The sequence below is a fragment of the Macaca mulatta genome, chromosome 4 (genome assembly GCF_049350105.2).
Source record: "Macaca mulatta isolate MMU2019108-1 chromosome 4, T2T-MMU8v2.0, whole genome shotgun sequence".
Taxonomy (NCBI): domain Eukaryota; kingdom Metazoa; phylum Chordata; class Mammalia; order Primates; family Cercopithecidae; genus Macaca; species Macaca mulatta.
Genome location: NC_133409.1, coordinates 127,941,786 through 127,956,898, shown reverse-complemented (window position 1 = coordinate 127,956,898; position 15,113 = coordinate 127,941,786). Strand labels below are relative to the sequence as shown.

Genomic DNA, 15,113 nt, shown 5'->3' with positions numbered 1-15,113 from the left:
GAGGCCAGGAGTTCAAGACCAGCCTGGACAACATAGTGAAACCCCATTTCTACTGAAAACACAAAAAAAATTAGCTGGGCATGGTAATGCATGCCAGTAATCCCATTACTCAGGAGGCTGAAGCATGAGAATCACTGAAGCCTGGGAGGCGGAGATTGCAGTGAGCCGAGATTGCGCCATTGCGCTCCAGCATGGGCATTGGGGGTGAAACCCTGTCAAAAAAAAGAAAAAGGAAAAGAAAAAGATACAGGCACCAACACTGACTTTTATCATAGAATTAAAAGGAAGAGGAACAGGCCAGCTGGTATCTGCTTCAGGATTTCTCCACTGCCATTGATCAAATCTCGATATATCCTTGATAACATCTTCCACATTTCTGGAAAAGACTTCACATAAAAAGATCTATTATTGAGCAATTAGAAAAGTGAAATAATCTGGAGATGTATTTTTATAAAATGGAAGTATAATCTCCTTCCACATATAACATGTTGTTTCCCAGCATAATGGGGATACTAAATTTCAATGTATTCAAAGTTTTTTCTTGGAAGATACAAAACATATAGAAAGTCACATTTGTTGATATTAATATCCTTAAACCATTCTCAGTTCCTCTGTGTGTGTGTGAGTGTGTGTGTTTGTGTTAAATCAATATTTTAGAAGATAACTTGATGACATTTTAAGTATTTCTAGGGAAAACCAATTATAATTTTCTGTGGCAAATCATATTTAAATTATTCAAAGAACATGAGAGTATGTGCCATCTTGAAAAATTGAATCAGATTCCTAAAAGTGTTCAAATGCTAGATCTAATTAACATACACTTCCAAGAAACCAAAATAGAGGAGCCTAGCTTTCCACTATTAAAAGTACATGAGAAACCACAGTCTAAACCAACGTGGTACACTTAATAAAACACACTTAGGAGTACAGAGGTTGTTGGGAATGCTATTAGGTTGGTGCAAAAGTGTATGGTGGTTTTGGCCAAAACTACCGTTACTTTTGCACCAACCTAATATCTTCCTTGGAAGGAAGAACGTTCTTTCCATGATTTATTTATTTTGAGCATGCCCTAGGGCTACTTAAGAGGCATGGGCTTTGCATTTTAGTAGCAAATATTAGACATCACATAACTTTCAAAGAGTAGAAAATGAAGTATAATTGGAGCAAAAGGAAACATACAAAAACCAAAGGAAAAAAAGTTAAGTAAAAGGAACAAGCTATAAAGACAAGAAATAAAACTAAAATTATTTACCAGGGCAAAAAAGGGGAGAAGTCTTTAAATTTAAAAGAAAGTTCTAATTCTCAGCTATTCTCTTTTCATGATGCTCAAATTGTTTTTACGTGTAAAAATATAATCATATTATATCATTCAGTATTTATTAAGTGCTTTTAAAAATAGCCTACACCAAATATGCAATCTTGGCTTTAAAATATTTCTTTCCCACATCTTGACAGTATTTTAGATCCAAGTCTTTATTTATTCTATGTAATGTACTTCAGTGCTTATTTATTCTCTGTATTATTTTTTAATGTAATCAGTTGATATTAATAAAACATATGTTCTACTGGTGGCATGGCTGAGGATACACATAAATAATTTCGGCCTGGCGAAGTGGCTTATGCCTGTAATCCCAGCACTTTGGGAGGCCGAGGTGAGCAGATCACTTGATGTCAGGAGTTTGAGATCAGCCTGGCCAACATGGTGAAACCCCATCTCTACCATAAATACAAAAATTAGCCGGGTGTGATGGCATGGGCCTGTAGTCCCAGCTACTCATTAGGTGGAGGCACTAGAATTGCTTGAACCCAGGAGGTGAATGTTGCAGTGAGCTGAGATCATGCCATTGCACTCCAGCCTGGGAAACAGAGTGAGATTCTGTCTCAAACAAAACAAAACAAAAAAACAAATAATTTCTATGTTAAGGGAATTTACCATCTAGTTGAGGAGCCAACACTGCCATACCTTTATAAAAGGATTTCTAATAATAGGGGAGAATATAAGTGCTACATTAGTGGCACAAGCAATAATCAGCAAGTTAGTGGAATAAAGGGAGATATATAAGTGTTTCAATTACCTGCTGCTGTGTAACAAACCATTCCAAGATTCAACATTTTAAAACCATAAACTTTTCATCTTTTCACATCAGCAATTTGGAATAGGTTCAACTGAGGCTGTTTTGCTGCTCTCTTCTGGAATTACTCCTGTGTCAATAGAGCCTCAACTGAGGTTGAATTGTCTGTGATGGCCTTACACTATATCTTGTGGTTGGTGCTGGTTGTTGATTGGGCCACGTTTCTCCAGCAGGCTAGCTTTGGCTTCTTCTCATAATTACTATTCTGATGGGGCATATGTGGAAGCTGCCCCAGTCCTCCCTTGAAGCTTATGCTTGAAAGTTTCACGATCTCAATTCTACTGCTTTCTATTGGGTAAGGCAAGTTACTAGGCCAGCCTACGTTCAAAGGCTAGAGAAATAGATTCTTTCTTATGAACTCAAAATTTGATTTAGTGGATAAGTTGGCTTTCATTTTTCACTGTTTTCTCAAAACCCGCTCACCCCAAACTGCAGTGATTAACTTCTACCTATTCTTAATTACTGGCATCTTGCTCTATCTGGTCAACTTGAAAATTGGAAGTTAGTTTGATTTTTCCTTCCTTTTATTCTCAGTCAGTAGGTATTGCTAACTCCCGCACTAAAAGTTTCTCTTAGATATTTACTTCTTCCATTCTAGACTATATTCTAATGCATTTCTTTATCAAGCCTAGTTTGAAATTATCTGACTTGTCTCTGTTTCCAGAAATTCTCAATGGAACCCCATTGCTTGTGAAACATGTATTGCCCTTAGCAAAAATAATATGTTGGCCCAAAAGCTTTTTACTACGTTATCTTTTGTACCATTTTCAGCCCCTGTGTCCCTATCCTCTCTCCTAGTTTAAGCATTTAACTTATCTGTCATTCCCTACACATGCCACCCAACTTCAAACTTGCATGCTTTGCTCAAGAGTTACCTTTACTTTAAACAAATGCTCTCTTCTTTCATATGTGGTCACCAAACTCATTCTTATCCTTCCAGATAGAGAACTAAATTTGCTTTATGTAAAAAATTTGCCAACTCTTTCAGTTATGTTTGAATCTTTTGATCATCTTTTGATCTACTGCTGATAGATGACACACGCCGAAGTCATTTCTATCTTTGTGTTTTTTCTTAAGGTATGAGCTTCCTAAATGTAGAAAAGTTTATTCATATCTATGTTCTCAGTGTTTATTAGAGAATATGACAGATCAATTAAGAAAGTTCAATAAATGCTAAATTGGATTAAAATGAAAATTATAAGTCTAAGTCAAGAAGGATGTTATAGATTAGTCATACCTTTCACACTTTTGAGCATATCTCACAGCACATACATCTTACTTTGTGATCTAGTACACACACCCATGCACAAGCATCAACACACACACACACACACACAGACACACACACAGAGTTTATTACCCTTAGTATTTGTAATAAACCCTATTTCCTATTATTTCTCCTATCTTTTATTTTATTTTCTTAAACTATCACCCTACTAACCAAATTGAGTGCTCAATTAAATAACCTATGAACATCTCTGACATGATGTTGGAAAACTACTAACATACGGCAACAAAAACATACTTTACTGATGTCACAATTTTGCCAAATTTTGCCCAATTTTGCCCTGTTAGCCTTTTGAATTATACTACAACATCTCTTATATTCAGAGGTTCTCTTATTGAGATTCCTTGGGTAATGGAGATTGCACTTTAAATTGTAGCTAAGTTTCTAAGGATTTTATGAACTAACAGATCTTATACGAAGAAAAACATTAACTTGTGAGGTATATTATTAAAAATTAAATTGTGTTTTCAATGATTCATAGGAGCCTATCACATTATAAATGATTTTGGTGATAAACATAGCAGGACAGGGTTTAAATTTGACATAAGTACAGAAAATATATTGACCTCAAGTGGTAGATAATTCAGAATAGGCAATGATTAAATTACTTGCATCTTTCTAATTTTTTATCTACTATCATCTAGTAAAAAAAATTTGTTTGTCTTCAAATTTCAATATTGAATTTTGAAGAGAAAATTTTTTTTTCTAATTAAGAGCACAAAATACGTCTCTATGAAAATATGCACTTTTGTTACCTAATTTCACATCAACTGATTTTTTATTATTATTAATAACTAAGATGATTGAGCACTTAACACAAATGAACTCATTTAATACATAATAGAATATTTCAATATCTAAAAATTAGCACTGATGTCATTTTAAAAAATTATAACTATTTTGTCCTTCAGTATTCATGCATACATTTTTACTTTGTTCATTTCTTTTCAAATATAAATTTTAAAGAAAATGTATTAACCTATTTAATGTATCAGTACATTTCTGTATATTTAAGCTTCTTTCTAAGATGTATTTAATGGCATTTAAAGGAAACTACATATATTGGCCTCATTAACACTTAATCTCTTTGTGGTATGTAAACATTTCATATTCTTAGCATTAACCTACATTAATATGGTCTTATATTCCTCATATGAATCATTAAAATACTTGAAATGTACCTTATTTAGGAAGAGTATCTCATACCCTTGATTATTAAAATAATCAATAATGTATCATTTATATAAACAATAGCCTGCGATAATTCTCATATTGTGAGATTTGTTGCTGTTGAATTTTGGAAATATAAAGGAACATGTATTTGTAAAAATGATGTCACATAACCTGTGTATATTTTTCTTCTTCATTTGTAAGGCAGATGGACAGCACAGAACTACAGCCAATTTTGGGGAATGACTTTAGAAGATGGTTTCAAATTTCGCCTTGGCACTTTGCCACCTAGTCCCATGCTCCTGAGCATGAATGAAATGACAGTAAGTGTTCCTTCTGATTCATGTATGTGCACGTATTTGTAAAAGTGTATTCATGTGTGCATTAAAAGCAATTATAAATCACTAAAATAATGAGTTTTGAGCTTTCAGAGTCATAATTTTGTCACAAAAATAAAAAATCCTTTCCCCAAATGGTTGTTAAACCCCTCAAAAGTTTCATGTGGGCTTTGCAAGTTTACTGTTACCAATTAGACATAGTCTCCTTTAGGAATGATTGAATGGCTTGGCAAGATGGCGGAGTAAGAACAGCTGGTTGGCAGCTCCCAGCGAGACCAACGCAGAAGGTGGGTGATTTCTGCATTACCAACTGAGGTATCTGGTTCATCTCATTGGGATTGGTTAGACAGTGGGTGCAGCCCATGGAGGGCGAGCAGAAGCAGGATAGGGTGTTACCTCACCCAGGAAGAGCAAGGAGTCTGGGAACTCCCTCCCCCAGTTAAGGGAAGCCATGATGGACTGTGCTGTGAGGGATGGTGCATTCTGGCCCAGATACTATGCTTTTCCCATAGTCTTTGCAGTCCACAGACCAGGAGATTCCCTCAGATGCCTACACTACCAGGACCCTGGGTTTCAAGCACAAAACTGGGTGGCCATTTGGGCAGACACTGAGCTAGCTGCAGGAGTTTTTTTTTGTTTGTTTGTTTTGTTTTTTTACCCCAGTAGAGCCTGGAATGCCAGCGAGACAGAACCATTCACTGTCCTGGAAAGGGGGCTGATGCCAGGGAACTGAGTGGTCTTGCTCAGCATATCCCACCCCCATAGAGCCTAGTAAGCTAAGATTCACCAGCTTGAAATTCTCACTGCCAGCACAGCAGTTTGAAGTTGACCTGGGACACTGGAGCTTGGTGGGGTAAGGGGTGTCGGCCATTACTGAGGCTTGAGTAGGCGGTTTTCCCCTTACAGTGTAAACAAAGCCACTTGGAAGTTCAGACAGGGTGGAGCTCACCACAGCACAGCAAAACCACTGTAGCCAGACTGTCTCTCTACATTCCTCCTCTCTGGGCAGGGCATCTTTGAAAGAAAGGCAGCAGCTCCAGTCAGTGGCTTATAGACAAAACTCCTATCTCCCTGAGACAGAGAACCTAGGGGAAGGGGCAGCTGTGGGAGCAGCTTCAGCAGACTTAAATATTCCTGCCTGCCAGATCTGAAGAGAGCAGTGGATATCCTAGCATGGTGCTCGAGCTCTTTTAAGGGACACACTGCCTCCTCAAGTGGGTTCCTGACTGGGAGACACCTCTCAGTGGGGGTCAATAGACACCTCAGACAGGAGAGCTCTGACTGGCATCTGGTGGGTGCTGCTCTGGGATGAAGCTTCCAGAGGGACTCTGTTAAGGGACGGACTTTCTCCCAGTGCCTCTTGACTGGCAGACACCTCCTAGCAGGGGTCAACAGACACCTCATACAGGAGAGCTCTGGCTGGCATCTGGTGGGTGCTGCTCTGGGATGAAGTTTCCAGAGGAAGGAACAGGCAGCAATCTTTGCTGTTCTGAAGCCCCTGCCGGTGATACCCAGGCAAACAGGGTCTGGAGTAGACCTCCAGCAAACTCCAGCAGATCTGCAGAAGAGTAGCCTGACTGGTAGAAAGAAAACTAACAAACAGAAAGCAATAGCATCAACATCAAAAAAAGGATGCCCATGCAAAAACCCCATCCAAAGGTCACCAACATCAAAGGCCAAAAGTAGATAAATCCACAAAGTGAGGAAAAACCAGCACAAAAAAGTTGAAAATTCCAAAAACCAGTATGCCTCTTCTCCTCCAAAGGATCACAACTCCTTGCAGGCAAGGGAACAAAATTGGACGGAGAATAGGTTTGACTAATTGCTAGAAGTAGGCTTCAGAAGGTGGATAATAACAAACTCCTCCAAGCTAAGGGAGCATGTTCTAACCGAACATAAGGAAGCTAAGAACCTTGATAAAAGATTACAGGAACTACTAACCAGAATAACAAGTTGAGAAAAGAACGTAAATGACCTGATGGAGCTGAAAAATACAACACGAGAACTTCATGAAGCATACACAAGTATCAATACCTGATTCAATCAAGCAGAAGAAAGGATATCAGAGATTGAAGATCAACTTAATGAAATAAAGCATGAAGACAAGATTAGAGAAAAACAAATGAAAAGGAACAAACAAAGCCTCCAAGAAATATGGGACTATGTGAAAAGACCAAACCTACATTTGATTGGTGTACCTGAAAGTGACGGGGCAAATAGAACCAAATTGGAAAAAACACTTCAGGATATTAGCCAGGAAAACTTCCCCAATCTACCAAGACAGGCCAACATTCAAATTCAGGAAATACAGAGAATACCACAAAGATACTCCTCGAGAAGAGCAACCCCAAGGCACATAATTGTTAGATTCACCAAGGTTAAAATGAAAGAAAAAAGTGTTAAGGACAGACAGAGAGAAAGATCAAGTTACCCACAAAGGGAAGCCCATCAGACTAACAGCAGATCTCTCTGCAGAAACCCTAAAAACTAGAAGAGAGTGGGGGTCAATATTCAACATTCTTAAAGAAAAGAATTTTCAGCTCAGAATTTCATATCCAGCCAAACTAACCTTCATAAGCAAAGGAGAAATAAAATCCTTTACAGACAAGCAAATGCTCAGGAATTTAGTCACCACCAGGCTTGCCTTACAAGAGCTCCTGAAGAAAGCACTAAATATAGAAAGGAAAAACTGATACCAGCCACTGCAAAAACATACCAAAATTTAAAGACCATTGACACTATGAAAAAACTGCATCAATTAATGGGCAAAATAACCAACTAGCATCATAATGTCAGGATCAAATTCACACATGACAATATTAACTTTAAATGTAAATGGGTTAAATGCCCCAATTAAAAGACACAGACTGGCAAATTGAATAAAGTCAAGACCCATTGGTGTGCTGTATTCAGGAGACCCATCTGACATGCAAAGACACACATAGGCTCAAAATAAAGGGATGGAGGAATATTTACCAAGTAAATGGAAAGATAAAAAAAAAAAGCAGAGGTTGCAATCCTGATCTCTGATAAAGCAGAATTTAAATAAAGAAAGATCAAAAAGACCAAGAAGGGCATTACATAATGATAAGGAGATCAAGGCAACAAGAAGAACTAACTAACACGAATATATATGCACCCAATACAGGAGCACCCAGATTCATAAATCGAGTTCTTAAAGACCTACAAAGAGACTTAGACTGTCACATAATAATAGTTGAAGATTTTAATACCTCACGGCCAATATTAAACAAACCAATGAGACAGAAAATTAACAAGAAGATTCAGGACTTGAACTCAGTTCTGGACCAGGCAGACTTAATAGACATCTACAGAATTCTTCACCCAAAATCAACAGAATATACATTCTTCTTGGCACCACATAGCATTTATTCTAAAATTGAACATGTAATTGGAAGTAAAACACTCCTCGGCATATGCAAAAGAACAGAAATCATAACAAACTGTCTATCAGATTAGAATTCAGGAGTAAGAAACTCACTCAAAACTGCACAACTACATGTAAACTGAACAACCGATTCCTGAATGACTACTGGGTGAATAACAAAATTAAGGCAGAAATAAGTTCTTTGAAATGAATGAGAACAAAGACACAACGTACCAGAATCTCTGGGACACAGCTAAAGCAGTGTCTAGAGGGAAATTTATAGCACTTAATGCCCACTGGAGAAAATGAGAAAGATCTAAAACTGACACCCTAACATCACAATTAGAATTAGAGAAGCAAGAGCAAACAAATTCAAAAGCTAGCAGAATCAAGAAATAACTAAGATCAGAGCGGAACTGAAGGAGATAGAGACATGATAAACCCTTCAAAACATCAGTGAATCCAGGAGCTGGTTTTTTGAAAAGATTAACAAAATAGATAGACCACTAGCCAGACTAATAAAGAAGAAAAGAGAGAAGAACCAAATAGACACAATAAAAAATGGTGAAGGGATAACACCAATGATACCACAGAAATACAAACTACCATCAGAGAATACTATAATACCTCTATGCAAATAAACTAGAAAATCTAGAAGAAATGATGAATTCCTGGACACAGGCACCCTCCCAAGACTAAACCAGGAAGAAGTTGAATCCCTGAAAAGACCAATAACAAGTTCTGAAATTGAGGCAGTAATTAATGATTTACCAACCAAAAAAAGTCTAGGACCGGACAAATTCGCAGCCAAATTCTTCCAGAGGTACAAAGAGGAGCTGGTACCATTTCTTCTGAAACTATTCCAAACAATAGAAAAAGAGTGACTCCTCCCTAACTCATTTTATGAGGCCAGCATCATCCTGATACCAAAACCTGGCAGAGACACAACAAAAAACGAAAATTTCAGACCAATATGCCTGATGAACATCGATGTGAAAATCCTCAATAAAATACTGCCAAACCGAATCCAGCAGCACATTAAAAAGCGTATCCACCATGAAGAAGTTGGCTTCATCCCTGAGATGCAAGTCTGGTTCAACATATCCAAACATCACATAAACAGAACCAATGACAAAAACCACATGATTATTTCAATAGATGCAGAAAAGACTTTTGATAAAACTCAATACCCCTTCATGCTAAAAACACTCAATAAACTAGGTATTGATGAAACATATCTCAAAACAATAAGAACTATTTATGACAAACCCACAGCCAATATCATACTGAATGGGCAAAAGCTGGAAGCATTCCCTTTGAAAACTGGCCCAAGACAAGGATGCCCTCTCTCACCACTACTATTCAACATACTATTGGAAGTTCTGGCCAGGACAATCAGGAAAGATAACAAAATAAAGTGTATTCATACAGGAAGAGAGGAAGTCAAATTGTCTGTTTGCAGATGACATGATTGTATGTTTAGAAAACCACATCATTTCAGCCCAAAATCTCTTTAAGCTGATAAGCAACTTCAGCAAAATCTCAGGATACAAAATCAATGTGACAAAATCACAGGCATTCCTATTCACCAATAACAGACAAACAGAGAGCCAAATCATCAGTGAACTCTCATTCACAATTGCTACAAAGAGAATAAGATATCTAGGAATACAACCTACAATGGATGTGAAGGATGTCTTCAAGGAGAACTACAAACCACTGCTCAAGGAAATAAGAGAAGACACAAACAAATGCAAAAACATTCCTTGCTCATGGGTAGGAAGAATCAATATTGTGAAAATGACCATACTGCCCAACGTAATTTATAGATTCCATGCTATTCCCATCAAGCTACCATGGACTTTCTTCACAGAATTAGGAAATACTACTTTAAATCTTATATGGAATGAAAAGAGAGCCCATATAGCCAAGGCAATCCTAAGCAAAAAGAACAAAGATGGAGGCATCATGCTACCTGACTTCAAACTATACTACAAGGCTACTGTAACTAAAATAGCATGGTACTTGTACCAAAACAGAGATATAGACCAATGGAACAGAACAGAGGCCTCAGAAATAACACCACACATTTACAACCATCTGATCTTTGACAAACCTGACAAAAACAAGCAATAGGGAAAGGATTCCCTATTTAATAAATGGTGCTGGGAAAACTGGCTAGCCACGGGCAGAAAACTGAAACTAGACCCCTTACTTATACCTTATACAAAAATTAACTCAAGATGAGTTAAAGACTTGAACATAAGACCTAAAACCATAAGCCCTAGAAGAAAACCTAGGCAATACCATTCAGGAAATAGGCATGGGCAGACTTCATAACTAAAACACCAAAAGCAATGGCAACAAAAGCCAAAATAGATAAATGGGATCTAATTAAACTAAAGAGCTTCTGCACAGCAGAAGAAACTATCATAAGAGTGAACAGGCAACCTACAGAATGGGAGAAAATTTTTGCAATCTATTCATCTGACAAAGGGCTAATATCCAGAATCTATAAGGAACTTAAACAAATTTTCAAGAAAAAAACAAACAACCCCATCAAAAAGTGGGAAAAGGATATGAACAGACACTTCTCAAAAGAAGACCTTTATGCGGCCAAAAAACATATGAAGAAAATCTCATCATCACTGGTCATTAGAGAAATGCAAATCAAAACCACAGTGAGATACCATCTCATGCCAGTTAATGGCAATCATTAAAAAGTCAGGAAACAGCAGATGCTGGAGCAGATGTGGAGAAATAGGAATGCTTTTTTATTGTTAGTGGGAGTGTAAATTAGCTCAACCATTGTGGGAGGCAGTGGGGCAGTTCCTCAAGGATCTAGAACTAGAAATACCATTTGACCCAGCAATCTTGTTACTGGGTATATACCTAAAGGATTACAAATCATTCTACTATAAAGACACATGCACACATATATTTATTGTAGCACTATTCACAATAGCAAAGACTTGGAACCAACCCAAATGCCCATCAATAATGGACTGGGTAAAGAAAAGGTGGTACATATACACTGTTGAATACTATGCAGCCATAAAAAAGGATGAGTTCATGTCCTTTACAGGGACATGGAAGAAGCTGGGAACCATTATTCTCAGCAAACTAACCCAGGAACAGAAAACCAAACACTGCATGTTCTCACTCATAAGTGGGAGTTGAACAATGAGAACATATGGGCACAGGGAGGGGAATATCATGCACTGGAGCCTGTCAGTGGATTGGGGGCTAGGGGAGGGATAGCATTAGGAGAAATATCTAATGTAGATGATGGGTTGATGGGTGCAGCAAACCACCATGGCACATGTATAACTATGTAACAAACCTGCACATTCTACACATGTATCCCAGAACTTGAAGTATAATAATAAAATAAAATTGATAATCCAGAAAAAGAAGAATTGAATATTCATTTACGTTGCTAATGACTTCACACAAATACGAATTTCAGATTATTGGTTATTCAGTGTGCCAATGCTTCAGCAGGTCATTGTTCCAATTTTTCTTTTTTACCTAAACACAGTTATTTTGTCCTGTCTATAGGAATATCCATTATCATATTGGAATAAAATAAATGTTGGTATCTTTAGACATATAGGCTTTGATGGTTAGTAAAGGTCGATCCTCAAAAATCCTCAATATTTCTGTTAAAAGAATATCTTCTAATTTTGCCTGATGACCCGGCAAACTTCCTTGTAAAATTACCTCAAGTTTTCTAACATTCTTATGCCTTGAACTATCTTACTGGGTTTTCCCTTTAATTTTTAAGAGGTGTTATCATCTGCTAATAGGTATCTTGTACAAAAAGGTTGCTACCTCTCTTGTTTTTACCAACCTCTTACTCACAAATCTGCAGTGTTACCACCCAATGTGTGGTGTTCTCCAGGCACATACACTTTCCAGTTGAGATGCTGATTGTATTTAAGGCCTGTTATGAATGCCCAGGGTAGAGTGGTGCTTCCAGGCTGCTGGAGTGTAGCCTCTCCACCCTCCAGTGAAGACATCCAGTCTCAGCTGCCTGGAAGCTCTCAGCAGCTTTAGCAAGCAAGATTGTTGTTTGCTGTTGGATGAGTTGTAAATGCACAGGTTTCTCTTCAAATGTTTAATATACTTTGCTTTTGAGTGTTGTAATCACCTGAGTTATCGTTACAATTCAGATTCCAGTAGCAGGGCCCTCTAAATTATAACTAGTATCAGAGAACATCATAACAGGTGTTTATTCAGTGGTTGTGTGTTAAAGCACTTACAGTTTCATACATGATCTCATTTAATTTCCCCAGCAGCATGATGTAGTGGATACTATCATTACTCACATTTTAAAGACAGGCAAATTGAGGTCGAGAAGTTAAGTCACGCCAAGATTGAGAGCGGTTAAGAGCCACCACAGAATTATTTACAGTGCATAGACAGGACATCTAAAAAATCCGTTCCCCTAAAAGTTATTAGAGTTCCTGAATTGGCCAACACTAAATGGAACTACTAACTCTACTTACTCCAGTTAGTAGAGTTCCAATATAGCGTTGGCCAATTCAGGTTCAAAGTAGTAAAAAGACTTTTAATCTCTTAACCAAAGCTAACTTTCTGAAATATTCAGCTTTGATATACTTCTGGGTCTCCCCTACAATCATAAGACTTAAATCTTTAGAGATGTGGCTCTGATTTATGATTTTGAGTGACCTAACTGTATGATGAACTGAAAAAGAGGTTTTTTTTCTGTTTTATTTCTCATTTTTGTTCCTACCCAGTGAGAAAAAATAATAGGCAGCATTATTTAAGAAAAGAGGACAGACCTTTATAAGGTTTGCTCTTTCACTTGCTTTTATTGAGGGCCACGGTGGGCCACACACTCACTTATGTGTCTCCATATATTTCCTGAAAAGTATTTCTAACATATCCTTTATAAACTAATTTCTGCAGCTTGGAATATTATATGTTCTAGAGAAAATGAGTTACATTTCTTTCCCAAGTTTCCACTCACCATAGCAAAGAAAGGAAATTTAATTCAAAATCATTTATTGCCTCCTGGGATTTGTTTGCATAAAAGTCACTGTGGTGATATTTAAATTAAAACTCTTAATGATGAGTTGGGAAAATTTTAAATTACCTAGTGCTTTGAATTACAGCATAAGTTACAATGCCTGGAATTGTCGAGTAATTCCAGGAAAGCAATAAGAAAAATTCAGCGGAACCAGTAAGAGTTCTATTACATTTATGATGTAAGTCAAGGAAATGCATCTTATTTCTAGGGCATAGTAGTTAGGACTACATTTCCGAGTGTTAGAGATGTTTTAATATGAAGCCAGGTAGAATAGAATCAGAAATAATAGCAAGTGTTTCTAGGAAGAACATGAAGCAAGTATGAACTGAGTTGAACTGGAAGCTTTGGAAAGCTATAGCTACCAGTTAGTTTTATAACTAGTTCTTAGTCTGTTGACTACATAGAAAAACCCAATATATGATATCAAACTACCTCTAATTACCATGACAATGAATTTCTTTTTGTGGGAATTCTTCTCGATTACTGGTGCATCCCCCTCACCCCCCCTCATACACTTTTCCCCAACTTTTAAAAAATCATTTTCAATGTATGATAGACTATACATACAGCTAGAGTGGGCAGTAGCCAACAGTGATATGATTTCAAGCATACTGAAAATTTCCATGCACCTCCGTCCATAAACATCTCCTTGGCCATATTGCTTGGGTAAGAGTTTAGATTTGGGAAATTATTTTCCCTGGGTGGGAAAAAATAAGCCATGAGTCATCCTGAATTCCTGGGAAAGCTCCTTCCTTCCCTGGCTGGTTTCCAGGCTTCATTCCTTAGCTTAAGTCATTATTCTCGTAACGTGTCTACTGGCTCCTTCACTTATTACCTCAGTCTCCTTCTGCACAAAATGACAATGGTTGTAGTATCTAGCTCACAGGGCTGCATAAGTCCCATGAAATACTGGATGCGAAATGCTTCGCACAGTACTTAGATATAGTAAAGTATTAAATAAATGTTATTATGTAACATATAAAGATGTTCTTTCTCCCTTGTATTGACCTTGGGAGAATAGCAGTGTTCTGAGACAAGTTAATGTTGTGAGGACTAAGTTAGTAACACCTTCATTATTTGGAGCATTTTCTTTTATAAAGAAAGGTGTAGGCCTGGATTTATTGGCTCTGATAGAGTTTATATATTTCTGGTGAACTGAGAGTTCTATGATGCTCTTATATCAAATCAAATCAACTCTATACCTGATTGTTTTTCCAGACATAATGTTCAAGTGCTTGTGAATTGCGGGGTGGAGATAGCACCAAGAAGCTTCACTGTGTTCTATCTTATTATAAATATTAAAAATGTTGTGAAAAAATACTATTTTCACATAGAAATACGAAAATTAAGACTTCATTTGTATGCTTGGCTCCATTAAAATTTTTTTCTTTAACAATTTTGAAATTATTTTTATTTACTCCCCAAGGAGACTAATTAGGTTACTAAAGATATTACAGGTGAGTATTATGTGTAAGGTAGAACTATTTGGAAACAACTAAAATACTAAGAAGGCTAGTATGGCATTTAAAACCTGTTGGTGTACTATATTATATAATATCAAATTGCTGTAAGTAAAATATTCTAAAATTGTTTGAGTCAACCTCAGAGCTAACCAGAACAGCATCCTTTCTCAGTCATCCAATATATGTGAATATGTTGGCATTAACTAACAAAGAAAAACATGTTATAGTTTCTATAGTTTGTTGGAAGTTAAAATAAAATAATACTTTATTTATTTTAT

The 15,113-nt window shown here is 37.0% G+C and overlaps 1 protein-coding gene across 8 annotated transcripts in view; it reads left to right on the top strand.

The window, feature by feature from the left end:
• Positions 1-15,113, top strand: part of TINAG (tubulointerstitial nephritis antigen) — an 84,605-nt gene that overhangs the window by 14,484 nt on the left and 55,008 nt on the right. For all 8 annotated transcript variants that reach the window (XM_078001285.1, XM_078001287.1, XM_078001282.1 and 5 more), the window contains one exon: positions 4,799-4,913. In XM_078001285.1, the coding sequence (XP_077857411.1) occupies positions 4,799-4,913 (115 nt within the window). The remainder of the gene's footprint in view (positions 1-4,798; positions 4,914-15,113) is intronic.